Genomic DNA, 27,330 nt, shown 5'->3' with positions numbered 1-27,330 from the left:
TGTAATAAACCTTCATCAAGCAAATTCGAAATCCCAGTCTTCAGACTAATACAACCCTCGAGTTGATTCTGGCACTCACAACAATCTGGGAAGCACCTAGGAAAAACACTGTTCTTGATCAAATAACTTTTAACACACGACAAAGGAGTAGATAGCAGGTTCACATCCATTATCAAATTCAAACTCTCACCATCTTCCACAATATTAACAGTAGGTCCGGCATGAGCTAGCATCGGGTTTTGAATAACATTAGGTCCATTGTCCGGGGTGAACTGGATGGCCTTAGAATCCAACAACTCTTGCACTTTGTACTTAAGAGCCCAACAATTCTCCATATCATGTCATATGCCGTCATAATGAAACTCGCATCAGGCATTAGGATTATAATCTGTAGGGAGCCTTTCAGGAGGAGGTGGCATGCCCCTCAAATTAACCAATTTGAGTTGTAATAAATTTTGAAGTACTTAAGAATAAGTCATCAGGAGTGGATCAAATACTTTCTTGATTTTAGGTTGTCTTGGCTGATTATAATTGCAACGAGGAACGGTTTGTTGTTGTTGTTGTTGTTGATACTGTGGTTGTTGTTACTGTTGAGGAGTTGTGATGACCGGAATGGCCACAACATTCACTTGTTGTTGTTGATGTTTATGTTGATGTTGATGTTAATAGTGTTGTTGATGTTGTGGTTGGTATTATTGTCTTCCTCTGCCCCTTTGAGCATAAGCACGCTTGATTCACCCTCCTTCTTCTTGGGGTGACCACTAAACGGCTTCTTAACAGTCCCACTTGTAGAATTACCAGCATTGGCCAACTGAATTTTACCCATTTTGAGACCAACTTCAATCCTCTCTCCAGCCATTACCAACTCAGAAAAATTAGTAGAAGTGCTACCCACCATTCGGTCATAGTAAGAACCTTGTAAGGTACCCATGAACATGTCAACCAGTTCTCTCTCCATCAATGGAGGTTGAACTCTAGTAGCTAGCTCATGCCATTTCTGAGCATATTCCTTGAATGATTCATTCGGACCCTGAGTCAGACTTTGCAATTGGGTCCTATTCGGGGCCATGTCAATATTGCATTTGTAATGCTTCACAAATGCTTCCACTAAATCTCTCCAGTTTCTGACGTATGTTCTTTCGAAATGCATATACCATTCCAAAGATGCCCTAACTAGGCTATCTTGGAAAAAGTGCATTACCAGCCTCTCGTCTTTAGAATAAGCATACATCTTACGGTAATAAGCTTTAACATGCGTCTTGGGACAAGTTGTACCAGTATACTTGTCGAATATAGAAACCTTGAATTTAGGTGGAACCTTTACCCCTGGCACCCGTCCCAGGTCAGTAATGTCCATCCCTAAAACACTTTGTCCCTCTACAGCTTTCAATCTTTCCTCCAACAGACGATGCTTTCTATCATCAGCATGAGCACTTAAGTCACTGTTATGCATTGAATACATACCTTCGTTACGATATACTTTCAACTCTTGCACCTGAGGGTTCCCCCTTGCATTGGGATGCCCCATCATATCCCCAACAATGAGATGTGGACCTCCATGATTGTACTGTGGTGGTGAAGGACGTGGAAAATTTATCTAGGAAATGTGGTGGAAAATTGTACTGTGGTGCCCCATCATACATCTCCATGTTTCTAGGAAATGTCTCCTAGAATCAGAGGGATCTCTTCATCTTCAGGCATCTCAAGAATCTCAAAATCAACAGGGAACACAAATTTATCTATCTTAACAAGAACATCTTCAACTATACCATAAGGTTTTTTCACTAAGTGATCTGCAAACTGGAGTGTCATTCTGGTGTCCTAAATCGCTCTTATTCCCAACTTCCTGTAAATAGATAAAGGAATAAGACTCACACTAGCTCCCAAATCAATAAGTGCTTTCTTGAATGATCTATCTCCAATGATGCATGGAATGGAGACAAAACCCTTATCTTTCTTTTTAACCAAAATCTTCATACCTTGCGAAATAACACTGCAAGTTTCAATCAGAAGTACATGCTCAGTGTCAATGGTTCGTTTCTTGGAGATAATATCTTTCATAAACTTGGCATATATAGGCATCTGCTCGAGAGCCTTGGAGAATGGAATGTTGATTTCTAATTTTTCTAAATATCTCTAAGAACTTCTAAAAAAAACTCTCATTTTGGCCTTCCTTCTTGTTTATTGTAGGGAAATGGGAGTTTGATGATTGGTTTTGGTTATGTGGGTTTTTCTTTCTGAACCTATTTTTATGTGACCTCTTCCTCAATGATAATCAGATTTTCCTTTATTTCCATATCCACTTTCAGTCATAGGTCTTCTTCCTCTAATTTGGTTCTGATATTGAATGAGACACTGCTTTTGAACATTCCCTTGTTGATCTTTCCAGGAGAAATTTGGATGATTCTTCCATCCTGGATTATAAATGTTAGAATAAGGGTTGTTCTGCTTCAGAAAATTTATCTCTTCAACTTGTTGTGTGGTTGCAACACATTGTATGACAAAATAGGGTCCCTCACAAATCTCATAATTAACAGGTTGAACTTGGGCCATTTGTTGAGTACCAAAATCCATTGCCTTAAGTCTTTTCTCAACTTCAGCAGCAACTTGGTCCTCCATCTTCATACTTTGATTAGTAAGTTTCAAACCGATCACACCCTCTGGCCTACTCATACTTCTATCATATAATTTTAGATGTTCATTTGCAACAATGACTTCTATGATCTTCTTGATACCAGTGACTATTGTAAAGTTGGATGAGCCACCAACAGTTGTATCAATTAGTTGTTTGATCTTCAATTTGAGGCCATTAATAAACATTTTCATCTGTTCAGTCTGATCCAAGTTATGAGTAGGACAAGTAACCGGTAATCTTTTAAAATTCACAATATCATATCTTTTTCAAATATAAACAGAAGCAGGACAATATTCATTCAGAAAAGTTGTTTCCATATGTTCCTAGGTAGTGATACTTCCAACTAGTAATGAGTAAAACCATTTTTCGGCATCTTCAGCTAGAGTGAACGAAAGCATTCTCAACTTTTTTCGCTTCTTCAGAGTGCCAATCTATCTTCAAAGTAGTAATCATAGTAAGAAACCTCTGTAGATGTTTATTTGCATCTTCATTTATTTTACCTGTAAAAGGCCTATTCTCAAGCTGACAAATGATTGTCGGGTGCAATTGAAAATTTGGGACATTCACTAGTTGATTCACTATAATCAGACGAACCAACATGACGTTTGCTCCTACATAATCCCCAATAAGTCTTTCTTGGGGTTCAACCATAATTGGATCTTATCTCTCTTTGTCAGATTCTGTATCTGAGTGCTCAGAAACTTCAATCTCTTTTTTCTTTTCAGAATCTGAAATTTCTGCTTCAGAGGCGGCCAACCTTGCTTCCCTAGCTTGTCTGAGCCTAACGTGCAAAGTTCTTTCTGGTTCTGCGTCAAAAGTAAAATCAGCTGAGGGCTTTCCTCGCATACAAAGATTAGCAAAGATTAGTAATAACATAAAAACAACCACAAAATAAAAGTAAAAACTGAAATTTAAAACTTTAGTTGCAGTGCAACAAAATTTTAACTGAAATAGATCTATGAACTCTATAATCTTTGGCATTCCCCGACAACAACGTCAAAAACTTGATCGGTAAATTAGTAAGTCTACTAATCTGCCAATATAGTAATAAGAGGAGAAATCCCCAATATCAATCTCAATGACTGCTTAATGATGGAGAGTTCTGGACAAATTCCGATTAAACAAAAGCCATGTGGGTTTTGGATTGATTGGTTAAATTATGAAAATAATTGTGAATAAAGTAAACAAAGTAATTGCATGGTTTAGAAAGATATGAGTAATATGCTACGGATATTGTATGATTCAATTCCATGACAACTCTGAACTCACAATGCAACAGCAAATTTTAGATAATTGATTATCGGTTCATACAAGTGTTTACTCCTAAGTCCTTAGTGAGAAAACCTTTAAGCATTCAACCTAACACATATGTCCATAGAAAAGTACGGCTGAAATTAAGCATTAATCTATCAAGAATAATCTGATTATTATAGAGCATTCCTAATCCTAGGTGATATCTACTATAAAATATTCTCAAGCAGATAAGAAACAATTGCGGTCCAACTTAATTGTTACTCATAAATCAAACTATGTTTGTTTGATAGAGAAATCATTAAATCAATCAAGAGAATAAATCAAATATGATGAAATAAAATTATCATTGCAAAGAGAAACTCGAAGTCATTACAAATCTGAATCAGAGACACCCCATAGCATTGGGAGTTTAGCTACTCATAGAAATAAAACAAAACATGATAAAAATTGTTGCCATTACAGAAATTCTAGATGAATTTATCTTCAATCGCAAAAAACTTCTGAAAATATGAACCCACCTTGGAAATCTGAGTTCTCCAGCCTTCAAAACATGTTTTTGCTGTCTAAAATCGTCCAACCCGTGAAAAATCGTGTTTTCCAGTTAAGTAGATAATGTTTTTGGGCCTTCAGCAATTTGGGCCTTCATACGCATATTGACCAAGCTGATACGTGTATGGCCTTGCTTTTGGCCCCACCAGATACGCGTAAGCCAACATGGTGTGCATCTAGGCAGGTCCTGTATGCATATCATCCACGTACATGCATAATCCTCCATTTTCCTCCCCTCTGCTGGTCCGTGTATGATACGGGGAAGGCTTCAAGTCCATACGCGTAAGACACAGGTCCATACACGTATGGACAAAGGCCTGCTCTTTTCCTCCTCTCTGCTAGTCTGCGTATGATACAAGGATGACTTCAGGTTCATATGTATAAGACACAAGTCCATATGCGTATGGACAGAGGCGTGTTCTTTTTCTTCTCTTTGTTAATCTACGTGTACTACGCGTAAGGGTCTGTGGCCATACGCGGATGATACGCAGATGGGCAGTGCCATAGTCATTTTTTCTCTTTTTTTTTCTTCTACTTCCTTGAACTGGCCCGACCTTTTCTCCGATCCTAACTTCTTTTTTCCTTTTATTCTGCATCCAACATGCCATACGTATTAAAAAGACGTAAAAATAGCCAAAAGAAACTCAAACTATAAAAACATTGTCTTAGCACAAACTAACTCGAAAGATCAAACATTAAGACCAAAAGTATACAGTTCACTTGGATTTTTGACGTATAAATGATGAAAAGTATAGCACAAATGGTGATTGATCATCTTGATGCAGATTCTCTCTAGTTGCATATACCAATCTAAGGATACCCTACTTAGATTATCTTAGAAATTGTGCATCATTAATTTCTCATCATCTGTGTAGGGGGCCATTTTCCTGACAAACATTCGAAGATGAATCTTAGGGAAACTAACACCCTTGTATTTTTCAAACTCCAGTGTTTTAAATTTCGGCGGTATAACCATGTTGGGTACCAAGCACATTCCTACTGCATCGACTCCAAAGATATTGAAGCCCTCAACAACCCTCAGTCTTTCCTCCAATATTTTATATTTGTCTTCATCTCTTGTTTCCCCAATAGTGACATCATGGTGAACAACGGATTTACTTTCATGGACCATACCCATATGATCTTCATCCTCATATTGTTGGCTCAGATCCACATGATTGTCCTGTATAACTTGTATTTGTATGGGACAAGATGCCCCACTATGAACAATGGTCGAGATAAACCCTTTAGGATGAAGGGTGCTATTCTTGGCTTCACCCCCTTGGATGTTAGATATGAATCCTTGCAGAGGGTTACCTTCCATGGGTGGAGGTGTAGATGTGGAAGAAGCCTTTCATTTGTCTGTCTCAACCTTTTTTGCCATCATATTGGTAATAATTCTCGTGAGTTGATCAATCTTGTCTTTCATTTCCTCTATGTTCCCTTTGATTGAGTTCATATCCTCTTTCGGTGCAACCTGATTTTGTTCAACTTGTTCCATGGCCTTCTTGCGTTGAGCTCGAGTTTGGAGAGTCAGGTTGTCATATTTGATGATACTACGGGAAAGTATGGGAAAATGATTTTTATTTTTAATGTAGATGTATGGATGGATGCATGAGTATGTATGCAAACATATTTTTTGAAGGAGTATTAATCATTCATTGATTGCAAGTAAGTTAGCAATATTGGAAACTCAAATACTTTATTTATTTCATAATTTTTAAGGAAAATAACAACAAAAACCCAAACTTGTTCATGATTATAGGAAAGGGAAAACACACAAATTAAAACCCATTACAAAAGAAACTTCTAACAACGTTCCTTGATTCTAGCCCTAAACTCGTCCACCATGGACGACATAATTTGAGGAAGTCATGGATCTCCTTCTTAGGCTTGAACATGTCCATCATGTCTTCAATAGGCTTTAGACTTCAGGGTATCTCCTCAATTAGATTGTTTGACAACATGACCAAATTCAATTACTTCTCCCTATGATGCTCAACCTTCTTTTGAAGTTCCATCATAATAGCCTTGTCTACATTGATAATGTCAGCTATCTCTTAATTATGCCCTTCCATGTAAGTGCCTCATTCTTTCATTTCCTTGTAAGCTTCCTCAAGGAGACTCATCTGTCTTTTAAGATATATTATCTCCTTATAGGCTTTCCTCCATTGAGAGGGACGTCTGGCAAGTAGTCCTTAAACAACTCTTCTTCGGAGGAGTGAATCCATGGCCTGACCTCTAGCTTCTAAAAGAGCATTGATGAGACTTTGATTTTCATCTTTCAATTGTAGGATGTGAGTCTCTAATTCTTCCCTTTCCCTTCTTTGTTCTTGGGTATAGTTCCTTTTCCCTCCATGAAATTCCATATTTCAGCTTACTTATTACTAGATGTTTAAGATTTCGGTGAAGATTGAATGTAAACAAAAATGATTTTTATGAGAATGATGATATAAATGTTTTGTTTTTGTTTTAAGGCTTTAAGGTTGAGATAAGGGTAATATGCAAGCATGACCTAGTTAAGGTAGGCTTATTATAATAAACCAGCTATATGTTAAGATTACCTGATCCCCTCACTTGTAGGTTCTAGAATTTCTGGATAATAGCACTAGAGTCATGGACTATACCTTTGTTTTACCATGATAAGGAGCAAGTCTCCCTACAGTAATCCTCCGGGATAAGAGGCGAGACCTTAGTAGGTCCCTAGAGTCATTGATCAAATTCAACGTTTCATCATGAATAAGTGTTAGCCAACTTATGACAAACCCTTTGAATTGATCTACTCTGGGAGGAATTATCATTAAAGACCCCATGGGATAAGAATCCACAATGGCCAAAATAGGACGACTCCTTACTTAACTCATTGTCTTTTCTTAAGCTTGAGTTTTAGCTTCACACATAGCAACAGTCCTAACCAATATGACATGACATGCATAATAATATAATAAAGAATTAGGAAAGTAAATAAAAACCGAAATAAAGTAAAGCAAATACACAAAGCAAACAAGCAACCCTAAAACCCAAGGTTTTGATGGACTCTCTTTAGGGAAATATAGGAACTCCCCAGCAGAGTCTCTAGTTGTCGCGGCTGGAAAAATGACAGAGTCACCATCGTCTTTTATTTGTTCCTAAGGAACAGGGAAATAATGCTAAAACCTAATGTTAAGGGTGAGAGACTAGGTTCGAGAGTCGGTTAAGCGAGAGGAAGGTACTAGGCACCCCTCACCTCCATTATACTCAATAGGAGACTCCTATAAGTTCTAGGGTTAGTTATGTTTGCTTAAGGATATCTGCTTTATTACTATTTTGGTTAATTATTTATCTATTAACAAATTATTTGGAAACTTGATTAAATAAGGGATTACCGAAGAGGTTTTGATTACTATACTCGTTAGAGTCTTGTAACTTTATGCCTATGTACCCTTAAGTTCTTTGAAGGATCAAAGTCACATAGTTCTGGTAGAAAATAATTGTTTATTTTGTTGTTTTTATCGCTTGAAAATTCTCACGCATCAGGGACGGAGAAGTAATTGATTTTGAAAAATGCCTCAATACATCAGGGCAGAAGACTTACAGTTTGAGGTGAGTTTAGATCAATTTTATCCCAATTATTTGTTTCAAAAATATAATATTTAGTTTATTTAAAAAATAATAATAATAATATAACCCTTAGATGATATATCTCATATCCCGATTTTTATCCCTCATTTTTATCTCTTGGAATCCTAATATTTTATCTCACATTCCCTATTGATTTATCCCAAATTATATCCTTTAATTATCCCAAAGAAATCCCAATTAATCAACCATAAATGTATTAAACCCTTAATTAAATAAATATATTTTTCTAATTACTTCAGAGAGAGAGATAGATAGATAGATAGATAGATAGATAAAAATATATATATATATATATATATATATATATATATATATATATATATATATATATATATATATATATATATATATATATATATATATATATATATATATATATATATATATATATATATCATTTCACAATACCTCTAGCACGAGGGCTTGAAAAAGGTGAAATGATTAGTAAGAGTTCTCATATTCTTAATACTCCCTTATACATCTATTCCAGGTATACCTTTTTCTTAATGAGGGATTATAGTATGTCCCTCAAGCGAGACTTAATAGTCGAGTCCCTCAGGCGAGACTTAATAGTTGAGTCCCTTAGATGAGAAATAATAGTTGAGTCTCTTAGGTGAGACTTTAAGTTGAGTCCCTCGGTGGGACTTTAAGTTGAGTTTCATACGAGACTTTAAGTTGGATCCCGCCCGAGGAAACTTTAAGTCGAGTTATAAAAATAATTTTATAAAATAACATCAAATAAGCTAATTAATATTCTTTATGTTAAAAAAATTAATATGATTCTTATGTAGTATGTATGGATGTCAGATTGACCTGATCTATTGCCTGAGTTGCAGTTCTTATTGGCCTGACCTGATATATTAGCTAAGTTGCAGCTTTTATTTGTCCAACCTATATATATATATATATATATATATATATATATATATATATATATATATATATATATATATATATATATATATATATATATATATATATATATATATATATATATATATTTATTTATTTATTTATTTATTTATTTATTTATTGAATGAGATTCATCTTTGAAGTCAAGTTTATTTTCAAACTATTCATTAAATCCTTAAAAAGTTTATTATCAAACTATTAATTGTAAGTTTAAATCCTTAAATATTATAATGAGAATGAAAGAAAACTATCTTGACAAAACATATTATGTAAATACCAATATGTAAAATGTTACCATAAATTATAATTATGAACATGTAATATATCTTTAAAAGTTAATAAAGATGGTAGAACAACTTAACATTTCTTGAGAGAGGTTAAAGAAAAGTCATTGATAATTTTAATTTTGTAGTTACATGTTCACGAATGATAAGAAGGAAGGAAATAAACTTTAGTCTCATAAAAAAATATTAAATAAGTTTTAAAAAATGCACCAATGGTTTCTGAGAGATAGGTTATTTGTTAAATTGTGCGATCGCATAAAAAATATATTTAAGTGTTGAAAAAGAAAATATCATACAACTAATTTAAAATAGAAGGACATGTAAAGAATTATAATTTTAGATGTTAACAAATTTTGAATGAGAAGTAATATAAGTGTGATAATTAGTAAAATATATGGATCTCGGTGCATGCCAAACTTTATATAGTAGAGGCAATTGGAACTATTATTCTTAATTCAGTGTATCGTGTGAATTACCGTCCAATTATATCTGACGATGAGAAGTTGACATGAATTGGGAATTAGGTGCTCAGAGCTTGAGTGAGGCCGTACATGTTCCTCATGCTCAGAGCTTATGAGAGACCCAAAACACTTGTCATCTAAGTCCTTGTTCCTGCTTGTTGGAACAAGAGTTCTGTCGTTTGGGCTTCTATTTCGGTCCCCTAACGAAGGAAGTGAGATAGTTGTGATGCTGATAGCATTGTGACCATGCACGTTTAATCTCTTCCTTGTAATTCATAATGTTTTACTTATGGATTGCGACCCGTGGCCCTGGGACTGATAATAATGTTGTATTCTTATCTTAGGGCACTTAAGTGTCGTGAATAGTTCGATACGGTATCACGTCCGTTGGCGGCATGACACACATTTAAACGCATGTTCTTATGGATCAACGATTGCTTGGAGAATATATAAAGAGTTATTGGGTGACTATCCCTCTTTTCTCCATCCATAGGACTTCAAGAATTATTCCACTATTTTCTCTAGTTGCACATTATCTTTGTCAACAGTTTCCCATCGACCATCATTTTGATGCGTTTGCACTGTCTCCTCAGACAAACGTTTCATGTGTAAATCATTAGATTCATCTCTTTTAAGGTAACATGTAATGACTCAAAGCCCATTTCCCCATGTACTTATTTTGTATTTATTAGTTTTTTTTTGAGAAGGTGGTGATGAAGGATTTAAAAAAAGCAGTTGCATTCGATAGTGGAAAGGTAATTTGTAGCCTCACTCCTAGGGAGGTTGTCTGAGGTTTCTCCTTTTATGATTTGCCCTTGATGAACCCTATTGTTGTAGATAATTTCAAGCAGGAATGCAAGACTCATACTTGTATCAGAGCGTATCCTCATGTTTTTTTTTGGCTATGACCACACAGATGACAAAGTAAGGTGGTGGTTGGAATCCTAATCTAGTGCTTATACTCATGGTCATTCTTTTGTGTATGTTGAAACTAATTCTAAGATGGACAACTCTTGCCCAAGAATCTGGAATGCGAAAAAAGACATTTTAGTAGTGCGCGTGTACTAAGAAACATTAGATGTCATATCCACATTTGTTGGTAAGGACGGTCTGGCCCACACTTTCACCAAGGTGGGTTCCCCTTCAGACTGGGGAATGCTTTCCCCCAAGGAAACAAAAATGTGTGTAGCAAGCATAAGAGGCGTGACATTCCTTTTCACAAATGTTTGTTTTCCTTATTAGGTTTACGTCTTCCTTTCAATGACTTTGAGATTGGGGTTTAGAATCTTCTGGTGATTACCCCATTGCAACTATATATGGTGAGCTAAGATTATGTTAAAGTCTCCACTCCCGTATTTGTGTGAGTACAAGAAAAGTGTGCCGACCTTAACACTATTTTCCCACCTTTTTAACGTCCAACATCGTATGATAGATTCAACACATGGTTAAGACTTGCCACCATAGGCATGTCCAAAAGATATTTGAGGTCTACTCCAATAGTGTGAAGAATTTCAAGTATAAATACTACCTGATTACTCCTCTTATTGAGGTGGCCCATGCAAGTATGTAAGACATTCAACTTAGGTTCCCTCAAAATGTAAGGATATGTTTTCAAAGTTGTGGCGTCAGAGCCATTTTTTGGCTAAGGTCGGGTCTTAAGTCTACCTCCTGGGTGACTTATCTCAGGAGGAGACCTATCAAAAGAGAAATTGATCGCCTTCTAAATGTTTGGGATTCATCGACGACGCCAAGCTTATTAATGTCAATAATGAGAGTTTTTAGGGGGAGAAGATAGAAGAATAAGATATTTTAATCAAATATAAATTTGATTCAAAAGAAGAGATGAGAGGTGAAAGAAATTATAATTAAATATTTATTTGGTTTATAAGAGAGAGAAGAGTTACAAAATTAATTTATTTCCTTACTTTTAAAATCTTACGAACTCATATTAACTAAAATATTTTTGAGTAAATTTTATCAAGAGCATTTTTTTTAATAAATTCATCAAAAGAATTATGTTCTTTCATAAACAAGACATAAAATATTAAATATTTTAAATATTTAAAAAATATGTATTTTTAGTTTCCTTTAATGTAATTTATAAATAAATATTTGTACATTCATTTTTTTTAAATTATAATAATTTAATATTTATAAATAAATCAAAATTAAGAAGTTTTAATTTGTTGCCACACATATATATTATATATTTTTTGACTAATAATAAAAAATGTACAACAAATATGAAATTAATAAAATATTATAAAATTATAAATATTAAGGATTTTTTATTACTTATATTGTTATAGAATTTTTTTTACATACATTAGACTTGATCAATCACTATAACATATTCAATTATATTAGACATTAATTTTTAGATTAATGATATAACATGAATGAGTGATGAATCTATTTTTTTTTAAATAACCACATATTCCAAATTAAATACCGAAATAACCACATTTCCAAACAGATACGCCAGTTGATCTGGCGCATCAATTTAACATTAAGAGGAGGCGCCAACTCCATTGGCGCATACTTCCAAAGCATTGCATGGAGGCGCCAAGGTTGTCGGCGCATGCATGTGTCTTGCGCCCATGCTTTTGGCGCATGCATATGCTTGTGATGCATGTGCTTGTGGCGCCTAACCCTTTGGCGCATGCATTTCAAGCTTCATCTATAAATACCTTGCGCATCTCCCATATTTTTTCACACAACTTTTATCCTCCAACCAAATTTTCTTTCATTCTACTTCAATCTCCTTCAATTTTTTGATTTTTAACCATATCTGAATACATTCACAAGAGAAATGCCAATTTAATTTTTTCAGCCGTCGCACATCTGTAATGATTCGACTTTGGAATATAGATTCGTTTAGACGTCTTAAATGGACGTTGAACCGTTGGTTAGATGGAGAAATTGCAGATGGTGAAAGGATTAGAAGAATCCAATGACTTGTGTCCATGTTCAACCAAAATGGAGAAGTGCGTGAATGAGTGGATATTAAGACTGACAGAGATGTTCACAGGATGATGCATAATATGTTCAAAATTGTTTTAATGGTTGTAATCGCTTAGTTATAGTATTGGTATTTTAATTGTTTGTGTTGTTTGTGTTGTTGTTTATGTGCTGCTTGTGTGTTGAATGTCTTGTATTTGTTTGTGATGGTATTTTCTCACAAAGTTATCATATGAAATAAATTTTGTTTTTTATATATTGCAAAAGAGGTACATGTAAATTTATCTTGTTGTGTTCGTTCCAACACTAGGACAGTTATTATGATTATGACCTGGCCGACGGCATGAACTACATAATCGAACAATTTTGTTCGTCGTATCCATTTCGGTTCGAATACGGGTGCTGTTTGGGCGACCATTTTTCTTTCTTCACATAACTTCATTGTGCCAGACAATGTCCCCTTGATATTCTGGTCAGTAATCCTCTTTTGCAACTACTAAAAAACTAATTTTGTAAACATTAGATAGACTTATGACTTTGTGAACGTCAGATAGTAAGTAGGATGGATCCCTTCGAACCTTTGAACATGCCGCAATGACATGAGAGCAGGACGTATGAAATACTTGGAACTTTCCGCAGCTGCACCAACCTCTATCTAGTTCCACTATGTATTATCCCATCGGCATACCTTTATTGTGATCTATGAACTCAACAACACTGTACCAACCTTTAGTACGACCAAATACCGTGACCATGTGTGTGTTTGCTTTGGCAACTTCGTGTCTAATGAATTTCATTGAAGTATCACTGAATAACTATCCATATTGCAACACTGAGCTCCATTTGGAACGTCTGGTCTCAAACAACGCCCCTAGCCTGAAATATGTTGCTTGCACCAAAGCGGTTATATGTAGGTTTCAGATGCCTTTGAAGACAAAGTTCATTGATTCCACAAGATTTATTATCATGTGGCCCCAACGTCGACCGTTGTCGTATGCCCTAGTCCACTTCTCCAATGGAATACTGTCATTCCACAGTACAACATTTGCGTTTGACAATCTTATTTCTTCGCGGTAGTGTTTGAAAGAATGTTCTGATAATGTGTAACCTGCATTGGCAACCTTCTTCCGCAACGTTTTGTCTTTGATCTCCCGCATAAAATTCTGAGCGATATGTCTAATGCAGAAGACATGCGTCGACGGAGGATCCTGCCAACCATTATCAATGTTTTTGTATGCACTGACTATTGAAGGGTGTCGGTCAAAGATGAAACATAAGTTAGGTTGATGAGCAACGTGCAATCAGGGATTTCTTAGGAAAAAACTCAATCCCTCAGCAGTCTCCCCTTAAATAAGGGCAAAGGCGATTGGAAAAATGTTGTTGTTGCCATCTTGTGCCACTGTCATCAGTAACGTTCCTTTATATTTCCCGTACAACCATGTACCCATCAATTTATATAATAGGTTTCCAGAAAGAAAAACCTTTGATGCATGGTTGATACGCTCAGAAGAGACGGTGGAATATTCCATTTCCAATAGCACAAGTCCCGTCTGGCCAGAGCCCAACTTCGACAACATGGGCACCGAACTCCATTACGGAAGCGCCGTTGGCCAGAGCCCCCAACTATTGGGAACAAATGATGACACATCTATCAAATACCGCTGGACCTTCCACCGAACCTTCACACCAGCCAACATTAGGTCATGTCAGCACTCAAAGACCTCAAACACCCCAGGAAAATTATGGGAGACCTCGAAGACAGACTAACGCACCTGAATGTGGAACAGGGGGACGTTTCGATCGGGCCGGTCGTTGAATTTTTGGTCAATTCCATGTAATTTTTATTATAACATAAATATATTTTTTTAATTAATTGTTAAATAAATATTTAAAATTAAAAAAAATAAAAATTTAAGGTGTATGCGCCAGATGAATTGGCGCATACACCATTGCATAAACACATGTGCCATGGTTGCTGGCGCCTCCATGTAATGTTTTGGAAGCATGCGTCAGCTCCAGTGGCGCCTCCTTTTAATGTTAAATGGATGCGTGAGATCAAATAACATATCTATTTGAAAATGTGATTATTTTGATATTTTTTTGAAAAACTGATTATTTCATGATTTAATTTAGAAAATGTGATTATTTAAAAAAAAATCGATGAATTTCTATTGAGTAATATAGAATTATTTTATTTATTAAACTTATTGATATTTATTAGAGAAATTTTATAAATAACAAAGACAATTACGTATGAAAGTAATTCCATGTGTCAACATCTAATTGGATGGACACCACAAAGCCTAAACTTTGAGTGAAACAAGTTTGTATGTATAAACTCAGACCAACGCAAAAATTTATGAAATAAATCGGAAGAAAAACGGTGAAAGAGGAAAAAAGGAGAGAGTGGTTCTTCACACTCTCGCATTTCTCAGATCAGATCCAATTTCGAAATTCTTAGATCCAGCTTCGTTCTCAATCTGCACTCGAATTTACGATTCACGATTTCAATTTCGGGCTTTCGGAGCAATTAGGTTTTCTGAGATCGAATGGCGTGTATCAAAGGGGTTAATCGATCGGCGTCAGTCGCACTGGCGCCGGATGCACCGTATCTGGCTGCCGGTACTATGGCCGGCGCTGTTGATCTGTCTTTTAGCTCATCGGCAAACCTCGAAATATTCAAGCTAGATTTCCAATCCGATGATCCCGAACTGCCTCTCGTCGCTGAATACCCTAGCTCCGACCGCTTCAACCGTCTCTCATGGGGTCGAAACGGTTCTTCGTCTGAAGAATTTTCTCTTGGTCTCGTTGCCGGTGGATTAGTTGATGGAAACATTGACATATGGAATCCTCTCGCTATGATCCGGTAATTGTACATTTTTTTCTTTCAATCTTGCGCGTTGATTTTGTTTTGATATCGACAATTGTGTGTTTTTATGGATTCTGAAAATGATTAGTTTCATGTTTTTAAGTGCATGGCTTGGAGATATGATTAGACATCAGTGATTTGGATAAGTAGAAAGGTTTTTCCAGAGGATATAAATTGATCTTTATGCAAATCAAATTCAACTTGGAAGTTGCTGATTTTTTTAGACATAGTTCAGTTACAATTTTCACACGATGCCAAATGCTTTGATGTTCCGGATCGGTTGAATTTTGGGCCATTTAAATCTATCAATATCTGCTTGTCATTACAATTTGCATTCCCTATTGTTTTTTAAAGGTTCAAATCAAAGGATTAATTATAAAAGGATTTCGCCCAAAAGTTCTTCCTTAATCCTTTGTTATTTGGCTAATCCTTTCTAGTGCTTTTATCGATGTTCATTATATTATGGAATTCGCTAGATTTTTCAGAACTATGTGTTTTACTGCACCGGTACTACATCGCTGCTAGTTTGTGAGAGGAATAGTCTCTCCAAGTAAGAAAATGCAAAAGAATAAGACGGGACAAGGTTTAACTGATGAATATATCACTATGGTTGGGTCCTAAAATCCACACTTTTGTCTGCATAATTTCATTAATTTTATCTTATAAAATATGAATACCATGCCATGCTATCCAGAGTTTTAAGATGCGAGCAGTTAGATGAATGGTGGTACCTTGTCTGTTGATGCAAGTGAAGCATAGTCTTGGCTGTCACTTATGTTTTTATATATAATCTATGTTAAACTCAACCAAATATACTCTCGAATTATAACACTACAGAACGGTTGTCAATTGTCATGAAATAGACAAAGTAAACACATGGAGTTTCTTTGCTAGCTTCATGTTTATCTTTTGTTTGGCTGAAGTTGTTGATAAAATGCTTGTAGTTCTGTATATGTAGGTTCATCTCTTGATTGATCTTTGATATATTTTTATTGTCTCATACAATTTTCTCAATGCCTTTTTGATGATTTTTTTCTTATAAATTTTCCAGCTCGGAGGCAAATGAAAGCTCTCTCGTTGGACACCTTGTAACACATAAGGGACCGGTATGTTCTTCTCTGGTCTTATGAGCCCACCTGGCGAGTTTTAATTGCTCTCTGCATATATGTAATGTTGGTCAGTGGAATCATATCTTTGACATTCTTATATTTCAGGTTAGAGGTCTTGAGTTCAATACTATTACACCAAATCTTCTTGCATCCGGGGCTGAGGATGGTGAAATTTGCATATGGGATTTGGCCAATCCTTCAGAGCGTACACATTATCCAACATTAAAGGTCAAACATTTTTTTCCCTTTGATGGTGTTTAGGCACCCCTTCTTTTGATGGGTTAGCAATCTTTAAATATCTATGGCTTTATTATAATTTGATAAATTTACACATAGTGTATATGATCACTGTGCAGGGTAGTGGCTCTGCTTCCCAGGGGGAAGTTTCATTCTTATCTTGGAATAGTAAAGTTCAACACATATTAGCTTCCACTTCATATAATGGGACCACTGGTGAGGAAGGAATTAAATTTAACCTTTATATTTGGTTCTTTTTGTTGTATTGTTTGGTGAGTGATGGGTATATTTATTTTAATTTTGGTTTTATTCTCCAGTGGTCTGGGACCTAAAGAAGCAAAAGCCAGTGATAAGGTAACTTGATCATCTCTTGCCTTTTGGTTTTGAAAAATTCTGATATTGTATTGCCAAAAAGAACTCATTGTAACCTTATATGTCCTATGTGAACTGACAGCTTTGCAGATTCAGTTAGACGGCGGTGCTCAGCTTTGCAGTGGAATCCGGAAGTTATCACACAACTTGTTGTTGCATCAGATGAAGACGGATCTCCTTCTTTAAGGGTATAGTCACTGCATATTGTCTGTTTATTTTGAAGATAATGTGTATTGACTTTATATGAGCCTGTTGATGCAGCTGTGGGATATGAGGAATGTTATGACACCAATAAGGGAGTTTGTAGGGCACACTAGAGGTAATGACAGCCATTCATATATTTATGATTCATAAATCTCAGTGTCTGCCTAGTTATTTCAATATCAATGCTACCTTTTCTTTTTGTTACATTCTCATCTTCCATCAATCCATTGAAAAAAACATATGGGAAGCAAATGAGTAACTAGTAAAAAATAATTAAAATTTGACGGTTGTAAATCCCAAATATGTGTCAATTGTATATGACAAGTGAAGTGTTAGAGTGCCAGGAAGCATAAATACAATGTAGAACATGTGTATACTACACGGGATTGGAGGTGGAGCAAATTTTATATATTTTAGGACGTGATATAGCTAGTGGCTGTGGTAAAAAGTATGATATGTAAAATTTCTCTTCCTTAAGGATTTTAGCTGTTACATTGTTTATAATTTTTGTTACCTAAGGTGTTCTCTTCCTTAATACTGTATTTGCTAGTTCTTCCTTTTTGATCAAGCAAAAAGATTATTGATTGTTGCTGTTACAATAATTGGAAGATTGATGGTAGCATCCTTTTTATATGATTTATAGGTTTTCTGGATCTTAGTTTTTTTGTTCCTTTAGCTTTTACTGTAAAGCTACACAGGCTCCATCACTGTTTTAAGTTTATCTGACTTTATTTTATCATCTAAATCTCTTATATTAGGAGTTATTGCAATGTCATGGTGTCCCAATGATAGCTCTTATTTGCTTACCTGTGGCAAAGATAGCCGGACCATATGTTGGGACACTACTACTGGAGAGGTGCTGTTTGGCCTTCTTTTACTGCTTTCACATCTGTTTTGAAGAATTTCAAAATTGCCTGATTTGGCTAGATTTTTTATTTATAGGACATTTGTCCAATAGTGACAATTTTTCTTTTTTGATTGGAGGTGGGCACAGATTGCCTATGAATTGCCAGCTGGAACCAACTGGAACTTTGATGTCCATTGGTATTCTAAGATACCTGGAGTAATATCAGCATCTTCCTTTGATGGAAAAATTGGCATATACAATATTAAGGTACATAAATATACTCTGGAGGTTTTTTTCCCGGTGAGATTGGAATTTGTTTTGCAATTATGTGAAATTATATTCATTTTGAGACTGATTTGCAAGGATTGATTTGATGAGGAAAAATATACTAGATCAGTCGTATTGAATTATTTTTTGCTTGATTATTATTGTTCACAAATTTAATAGATAGCTGTTATTATATTACATGCTGAACTGCTGAAGTAGTTTCATAAAGGGTACAATGAAGTATTTTACCCTGCAATTTTTTTTAAATAACCAAATTCATATCGTCCCTCCTACTATTCTGTTTGTAAGATCAAGGTTCTATATATCTTGTTCTCCATACCATCCCTTATCACTTCATTCATGCTATAAATTGTAAGATAGTTAGTTCTTGTCAAGTTATAGAAATGGCACCACCGATCTCGAAAATTATAAATTCCATCTCGTAAATTAAATTCTTGGTTTTTCCTCTATAATTTTGTTTTAATCACCCGCCTTTGACTATAAATCGGACTTCACATCTATCAGCTTTCATATATAGACTTGACTTATGTTATTTTAACATTTTACTTAGGATTCATATATCTTTTAGTAGACAAAAAAGAAGCCATTGTGAGCACAGAGTTCCTTAAGTCCTGTCAATCAGTTTTCATGTATAGACATAGCTTATATTGTTATTTTTTAACATTTAGCTTAAATCTTAGGTCTGCATATATTTAAATTTAGTTTTAGTAGGCAAAGAAGAAGTCAAGGCACCAATGGTTATAGGCAAGTAGAATAAGTCATGCCTATTTCAACTTTTTTATATTTTAGGCGTAATCTGCTTTCCATATCCCTTCCTGCAGATCTCTTTGCTAACCATAATATTAATGGCAACATATGTGATTATCTGCAGGGTTGCCGTCAAGATGGTTCTGGAGAGAGTGATTCTGGTGCAGGTGATGCTTTCGTTTTTTTTAATTCTATCAAATAAGTTACTAAATACCATATTTATTTTTTTATAATCATCTGCATCTTCTGTACTCGGTCTATGTAGATTTTTTTGTGTGCATTTGGTGGTGTATGCTGTTTGGTTTTGTTTTTTTGGTTAGGCAAGGCTTCTGTTCTTGATGCATGACTTGGTATAAGATATTTTGGGAATCTCTGAATGAAATTTGTGCTTTCTGTGCAGTACTACTGCGAGCTCCAAAATGGTATAAACGTCCTACTGGCGTGTCTTTTGGCTTTGGGGGTAAACTTGTGTCATTTCATCCCGGTACTTCTGCTGGGGCTTCAGAGGCAAGCTTTTAGTACTTTGATTATATTTCTTTGTCCACGTTCTTTAACCTTTCAGTTGAATTCATCCTATGTGTAATTTTCCAGGTTTATGTGCATAACATGGTCACTGAAGACGGTCTGGTGAGTCGTTCATCTGAATTTGAAGCTGCAATACAAAATGGGGAAAGACCTTTATTAAGGGTCCTATGCGATAAAAAGTCTCAGGAATCAAAGTAAGTTCTGTCCACGAAGTGCAACATTGTTCTATGCTGTTTGCATTCGATTGTCAGCCTAACATTTTGGCCATGGCTCTTGCAAATCTTGAGTGCTTTTTATTGTTATGGCAGATCTGTGGAGGAAAGGGAAACATGGGGATTTTTGAAGGTTATGTTTGAAGATGATGGAACTGCAAGAACAAAACTTCTCACACACCTTGGTTTTGATGTACCTAGTGAAGCAAAAGACACAGCTAATGATGATCTTTCCCAGGAAGTAAATGCTCTTGGACTTGAGGACACAGCTGTTAATAATGCAGGACACGTGGCTACTAATGAAACCACTATTTTCTCTTCTGACAATGGGGAGGATTTCTTTAACAATCTTCCCAGTCCTAAAGCTGATACTCCTCCATCTACAGCTGTTAGCAACTTTGTTGCAGATAATGCAAATGGTTCAGAGAAAGTCGAAGATGATGATGTGGAAGTGGAAGAGAGCAGTGATCCTTCATTTGATGACATTGTTCAGCGTGCTTTAGTCGTCGGTGACTATAAGGGGGCAGTTTCTCAATGCATATCTGCTAATAAATGGGCTGATGCTTTAGTTATTGCTCATGTGGGTAGTACCTCCTTGTGGGAAAGTACACGGGATCAATACCTTAAGAAGAACCGATCACCATACTTAAAGGTAGTTGATGTTTACATCTGAAAATCTATTTAAATTTCATATCCAACAAAAATTCTGTCAAATTTTCACCCACATCTTATAGTTTATTTAAATTTCATCATATCCAACAAAAATTCTGTCAAATTCCCACCAGAGGTTTATTTTTGTAAATCTCTTGTGTTCATTTCCATATTCAGGTTGTATCAGCGATGGTGAGCAATGATCTCTTGAGCCTTGTGAACACTAGGCCTCTAAAGTTCTGGAAAGAAACCCTTGCTCTTCTTTGCAGTGTAAGTCTCATTGGTCTTTGCTGCTGGTCTAACTGTCTTTTCAGTTAGTTTATAAGCATGGTCATCGTTTTTAACCTTCCTAATTCTTATATTGATTAAAATGGATGCTTTATGTGGATGCTTTATCTTCTGTTTTGGATTTTGATTGGATAAAGTTCCAAAACTAGAATTTGTTGTAGTATAAGCTATGAACTCCTCAATGAGACATCAATTTTGATGACCGGGTAATTTTATAGTACACTGGTATAATTCTCATCATCTCATATTAACAGTTTGCTCAGAGAGATGAATGGACTATGCTTTGCGACACACTTGCTTCAAAACTCATGGGGGCTGGCAATACATTAGCTGCAACTCTTTGTTATATATGTGCTGGAAATATTGATAAAACAGTTGAAATTTGGTCGAGGAGCCTGTCAGATGAGTACGAGGGGAAATCTTATGTTGACCTTCTTCAGGTAAGATTGACACTTATTTGTACTTGTAAATATGTACGCGTAATATAAAAATCACCCTTACCAATGTTACAGCTTGACAACTGACAATTATATATTATTAGGATTTGATGGAAAAAACTATTGTTCTTGCCTTGGCAACTGGGCAGAAGCGGTTTAGTGCCTCTCTGTGCAAGCTTGTTGAGAAATATGCTGAAATTTTAGCAAGTCAAGGGTTGCTGACCACAGCAATGGAATATCTTAAACTTTTGGGTTCTGAAGAACTTTCAACTGAACTTGTGATTTTGAAGGACCGTATTGCATTGTCTACAGAACCTGGTAAATTTTTTCTTGGATTTCTATACAGCATCTCGACATGGTTAAAATAATAGAGGAGAATGATAAAAATAGAATGCTATTTATCAGAAAGTGACTTTTCCAATGCCACTTCTTGTTGATGAATGCTTCAATTACTAGCATTTTCGTATTTTATTCTAGTGAAATTGCATTACCATTTTAATTAGGTTGTGAACATTAGTTCATAGTTATATTTTGCTGTTATCAGAAAGTGACCGGGTAATTTTATAGCACACTGGTAAAATAGAATGCTATTTACCTTAATTACTCAAGTGATTACTTATTAACCATTCTTTGAACATTGTTAATAACTAGTGGAGTAGTTAATGGTTCATAAATCTCAGTAATTTTGGTTTCACTTGGTGAAGGAACATGATCATTTTGATATTAAGGACTCTCAATTGGAGAAGTCTATGTTCATGGTTTTGTTAGTTAGTTAATAATCATTTTTGTTATGATTTCAGCTGTCTAGTGTTTCCTTTATTGTTCGATGTTTGAAGCTTTCTGCAAACCTATATTACTTTTTCACTTTTCTAATTTTTATTGCAGAGAAAGACTTAAAAACCACTGCTTTTGAAAATTCTCAATCACACAGTGGATCCTTTTATGCGGCTGATAATTCCAATTATAATATAAGTTATTACCAGGTAGTTACTTTAACTTTGTTCTTCGGCTTTTTCATTTGGTGCAAAGCAGTGTCTCTGCAATTTGAAACTATACCTTTGAATGTCTGTTGGTCAGGATTCCGTATCCCCTCAAGTGCCGCATGGTGTTTCTGGAGTTCAATATCCTGCAAGCTATCCACAGCCATTTGATCCTAGATATGGGAGTGGTTACGGTGCTCCTGCTCCACACCAGCAACCCCAACAGCCCAATTTGTTTGTTCCATCACAGGCTACTCAGGTTCCCCAACCTCCCCAGGTACATTATCATATGTCATAAAGAAGGAACAAATGTTGCACACATGGGTGATATTTATAGGGCTGTGCTCAGTGGTTAATGAGTTTGATTGAGTTGGTGGCACCCTTAGGTTTTGATGTGAAAACAGAATGTGGATCTACATACTGTTCATCATTAAGTTACATTAACCACTCATGAAAGACATAAAAAATTGTGAGCGAAGGCCAAATTTCATCCCTTGCATATTTTTCTCTTTTAAAAATCTAGAGTATGAAAGTTGTCTCTGTAATTGCATTTATTGCGGTCCATAAAATATACATGTTGTTGAGATGATTGCGGTCAAAGAGGACTAGTTTAATATGAAGCAGTTTCCCACTTGACCACTCTTCTGGTCAATCTATTGCTGACGTCTTAAATGCACCATATGTAGCATATATTTAGTGTCAGTTTTGACTTTGAATTTTTGGTTTTGAAGTGGAAAAAAGTTGATTTGGGATTTAAGTGCAAACTCAAGCAGTGGCATCTCTATCATTTATATACAACAAGTACATTTGAAAATTCTTATCTGCTATGAGACATGTATATAATATTGAATGAAATATTTTTCCTTTATTTTTCTTGTTTGAAGACACAATGGGAGAAAACTTTTGCACTGGCTCACTCTTATGACTATCATTTAGTGAGCTTGGGTAGCGATTTCTCCATGTATACAAAATTTATATTACGCTTTAGTATTATATTTTAAATACTTTTATAACAGTTGGTTCAAGTGATTTGGATGTTATATTCTTGAACAAAATTTGAATTAGTTGTTATTGGTGATTTTCTCTTATTCCTTCTAATCTTCAATTCTTTCTTTTGTGTAGCTGAACTTCTCAAATACTGCTGTGGCACCAGCTCCTGTGAGAACTTTTGATCCTCAAACTCCTCCTGTACTTAAAAATGTGGAGCTATATCAGCAGCCCACATTGGGTTCTCAATTGTATAATGTCAGTTAATCTTTGCATTCAAATTCAGTTTTATGAAGTATATTTCTACTGCTTGCGAGTTATAAAATGGCTTTCTATATTTCAGACAAACAACAATCCACCATTCCAGCCTACCAATCCACCTTACCAGCCTACGCCTCCTGCTCCATCACAAATGAACTTGGGTCATGGCCACAACGTACCACCACAAGTGTTGGCACCTACCTCGAATCCAATGGGGTTCATGCCAATCCCTAGTCCTGCTGGCGTTCAAAGACCTGGTGTGGGATCAATTCAGCCTCCCAGTCCCCCGCAACCGCAATCTGTGCAACCCGCTGCTGCACCGGCAGCTCCACCACCTACTGTGCAGACTGCTGATACTTCAAAAGTACCTGGTAATATTTCTTTTATTTTTTCAGCGACTTTGGATTTTTCTTTGAATGAAAATATAACTAAATTTACTGATGTTTATTTTATGAGTCAGAAAGCATTTGTCTTGAACAATGATATGTATTTCACTCATCATGTGTTCCTTGTCTTGTTCTATTTTGGTTTTAACTCTTGCTTTTACTATGTCAGCACACCAAATGCCTATTGTTTCAACATTGACAAGACTTTTCAATGAGACATCGGAAGCACTTGGAGGTTCACGTGCAAACCCAGCAAAGAGGCGGGAAATAGAAGACAACTCAAAGAGACTTGGTGGGTTGTTCGCAAAGTTGAACAGTGGGGACATCTCCAAAAATGCTTCTGATAAGCTCCTTCAGCTTTGTCAAGCGTTAGACAATGGTGATTTTGGTACTGCCCTTCAAATTCAGGTAAGCCAATTGAATTGCAAATTCTAGCATCAACCTAGCTGTGTCTTGTAACCATGCATCAAAGTTACATTTTAATTGCTTTACTTACGTGTTGCAGGTTCTTCTCACTACTACTGAATGGGATGAATGCCAGTCCTGGTTAGGTTCACTGAAGCGCATGATCAAGACTAGGCAGAATGTCAGGTTAAGTTAAAAAGTTAAAGATTTTGTTTTGGTGATTTTGGAGAATTTAACTTGCAGTAGTGATTGCTGATACTCTCTCCATCGTCCACAACAAGACTACTGCCTCTAGATTGAAGGTGCAGGGTTTTGGTTTTATGCACTTCTACAAAATTCTAGCAGTGTACAGCTTTCACATTGACTGTTATTAAAAGCTGTTGCTCAAAGTAGTGTTCAGGAAATGACCCGAAAACGTTTACGACCAATATTTGTAATAGAAGTGTTTTCTCTGTTTGTTTACTATAAATTTCAGATGGTTTTTTCCTCACCACACCCCAAGCTGTTCTAGTGTCGGTTATAGATTGATATTTCCTTTTCTTTGAAAGATTTTTTTGTATCCCAATAGTCATAAAGTATTGATTTAGTTGCCGAGCAATTGAATAGTGTTTTCAATCGTCAATCATTTAAATGCTCGAAGTTGGACATGTATGTGATATAGATATAGGAACTAATAAAAATAAAGTAGAACCAAACCGAATTATAAAACCAAATTGAACTATAGTCTTGAAGAAGGATTTTGAAAGAAAACGAATGACAATGGTGAACTAGCGAAATCGGAAGAAAAAGAGTACTTTTTAACGGTTATGTCTAGTCCATAGCGTAGAGAAGAAAAACAACTTTGAAAATAGTTAGTTAGGGTTAGTTGAATAGAATCTTGGAGAGGGATTTTGAAAGAAAGCAAATAAAAAATGGTAAATTAGCGAAAAACGGAAGAAAAAAAGAGAGAAAAAGAGAATACGTATTAGCAAACCGAACTGCACTGCAGTTAGCTGAATTCAAACCGACCAAAGTGATTTGCAGTTGGTGAATCGAACCTTCGTAGTAAACTGAATGAAGAACTCAACCCCACAAATCGGTAAAGAACCCTAAACTTTCAAATCACGCCTCTTTTTAGAATCAAACCTTAAAGAGGAAACCTAAAACTGAAGTTTACAATCTTTTTATAACCAAACCTTAACAAACCTAAAAGTGAAGTTTGCAAAGTCATAATCTAATGCGCAATTAGGATCAAAGGTTGCAAGTGGCAAGGTCATTATAAAAAATCATGAACTGAGTTGAAAGTTGTGAAACCACTTGTTTAATAACTTCTTTTTTGTTTCCTTTGAAATAATGTTTTAAAAATCGAACCAATCATCAAATTGGTGAAGATATTGGATCGTTGGTTCATTGGTCGAATCACATGACTAAATCAAATTCAATCGGATAACTCGTTTGAACAAATCAATCTTTATAACAAAATTATATAATTATTAAACCAATTGAACCTGATAACTATGTCTTTAAGTGAGACCGGTTACACGGACTATTAAATCTTATTTTATTGAGACCGGTTACACGGACTAATAAATATATATACATTCTTCTTTTTTATGGCTACATTTTCTTTTATTTTTTCCCTCTATTTTTCAGCAATTTTTCCATGTGTCTCTACTTGGATTGATTCAAGATTACGACTCCAAATCTAGAATGCTACTATTCCACGAGCGATCCCAAATTTACATTTTTTTGTCCAATTTAAGATTTTCTAATCTCTACCTATTTCCAAAGAAAATCAAGAAAATTTCCAACATAAGATCTTGGAGAGAGGATTTGGACAACCACAAGAAAGTGCAAATAATATGTGGAATAAGATAGCATAACATATTAGAAAAATGGTTAAAGAGACGTTAAGAGAATCAAGAGGTTTTTGACCTAGGGGTAAAGAATAATGGTGTTAGAATGAAAGTGTCAAGAGTAAAGTTAAAGTAAAAAAAAATTGTTTTAAAGAATTGTCTAGCTGTAAAAATGTCGAAACTTGGAAAAAGTACAAGAAAGCTGAGAATGATACTAAAAAGGTGGCGAGTGAAGCAAGAACACATGCTTTTGAATGATTATACCAATCTTTAGGAACCAATGAGGGAAGAATTTTTTATATATAGGTTTGCTAATGGAAGAGAAGGAAAAACAAGCGATTTGGATCAACTGAAGTGTATTAAATATAAAGAAGGAAAAATTTTGGTTCAGGAAAAAGATATAAATGATAGGTGGAAGACATATTTCTATAATTTCTTTAATGAAAAATATGATTTCTCACCGAACACTAACAGACTCGACATTAGATAAGATGATCAAAACTATAATTACTACATTCGAATTAAAAAATAAGAGGTAAAGGAAGCGTTTGGACCAGACAACATACCTATTGAAGTGTGGAAAATTCTTGGAGATAAAGGTATTGAGTTGCTCATCAAATTCTTTAATGAAATTATAAGGTCAAAACAAATGTCAGATGAATGGAGACTAAACATTATAATACACAAAATTGTGTAAATTATAGGGGGTTAAACTTATGACCCATACCATGAATTTATGGGAAAGAGTGATTGAACGGAGACTAAGAAAAGAGACTCAAGTCACTGAGAATCAACTTGGTTTTATGCCTGGATGGTCGACCATGAAAGTGACCTATTTACTACGACATGTGATGGAGTAGTATCAAATGGACCAACAAGACTTGCACTTAATTTTATTGACTTGGAGACGACGTATGATAGAGGGTCTAGAAAGACTTTATGGAAAGCTCTAGAGAAGAAAAAAGTTAGGATTTCCCCATTAGTATGGAGACACAAGATGGAGAGACATATGA

General features: G+C 35.4%; 2 protein-coding genes across 2 annotated transcripts; one reads left to right on the top strand and one right to left on the bottom strand.

Annotated features, from left to right (window-relative positions):
- Window positions 1-368: 368 nt before the first annotated feature.
- Window positions 369-1,528, bottom strand: LOC127104037 (uncharacterized). The gene is made up of 2 exons (XM_051041254.1): window positions 739-1,528; window positions 369-463 (listed from the first exon to the last, which is right to left on the bottom strand). The coding sequence occupies exons 1-2, from the start codon at window positions 1,526-1,528 to the stop codon at window positions 369-371; spliced, it is 885 nt and encodes a 294-aa protein (XP_050897211.1).
- A 13,505-nt stretch (window positions 1,529-15,033) lies between these two features.
- LOC127102730 (protein transport protein SEC31 homolog B) lies at window positions 15,034-25,080 on the top strand. The gene is made up of 22 exons (XM_051040073.1): window positions 15,034-15,543; window positions 16,598-16,652; window positions 16,761-16,883; window positions 17,012-17,108; window positions 17,210-17,246; window positions 17,347-17,452; window positions 17,526-17,583; window positions 18,227-18,324; window positions 18,463-18,582; window positions 19,475-19,517; window positions 19,751-19,857; window positions 19,942-20,069; window positions 20,184-20,739; window positions 20,916-21,008; window positions 21,281-21,466; window positions 21,568-21,781; window positions 22,349-22,446; window positions 22,541-22,720; window positions 23,566-23,688; window positions 23,774-24,062; window positions 24,247-24,485; window positions 24,583-25,080. Exons 1-22 carry the CDS (start codon window positions 15,227-15,229, stop codon window positions 24,676-24,678), a joined length of 3,363 nt encoding a protein of 1,120 aa, XP_050896030.1. The 5' UTR covers window positions 15,034-15,226; the 3' UTR covers window positions 24,679-25,080.
- Window positions 25,081-27,330: the final 2,250 nt, after the last annotated feature.

The sequence above is a fragment of the Lathyrus oleraceus genome, chromosome 7, assembly GCF_024323335.1.
Source record: "Lathyrus oleraceus cultivar Zhongwan6 chromosome 7, CAAS_Psat_ZW6_1.0, whole genome shotgun sequence".
Taxonomy (NCBI): Eukaryota; Viridiplantae; Streptophyta; class Magnoliopsida; order Fabales; family Fabaceae; genus Lathyrus; species Lathyrus oleraceus.
Note: the sequence above shows the minus strand (reverse complement) of the source record. Positions and strands in the feature narration are given on the sequence as shown.

Excerpts from the sequence above, each read along its gene's own strand:
- LOC127104037 (XM_051041254.1), bottom strand. The coding sequence starts at position 1,528 with ATGGGGCATCCCAATGCAAGGGGGAACCCTCAGGTGCAAGAGTTGAAA. Across the intron at positions 464-738 it reads TCACCCCAAGAAGAAGGAGG|TACTTCAAAATTTATTACAA; the intron begins GTGAATCAAGCG and ends CTTATTCTTAAG.
- LOC127102730 (XM_051040073.1), top strand. The coding sequence starts at position 15,227 with ATGGCGTGTATCAAAGGGGTTAATCGATCGGCGTCAGTCGCACTGGCG. Across the intron at positions 17,247-17,346 it reads AAGCAAAAGCCAGTGATAAG|CTTTGCAGATTCAGTTAGAC; the intron begins GTAACTTGATCA and ends GTGAACTGACAG. Across the intron at positions 21,782-22,348 it reads TGCATTGTCTACAGAACCTG|AGAAAGACTTAAAAACCACT; the intron begins GTAAATTTTTTC and ends TTTTTATTGCAG.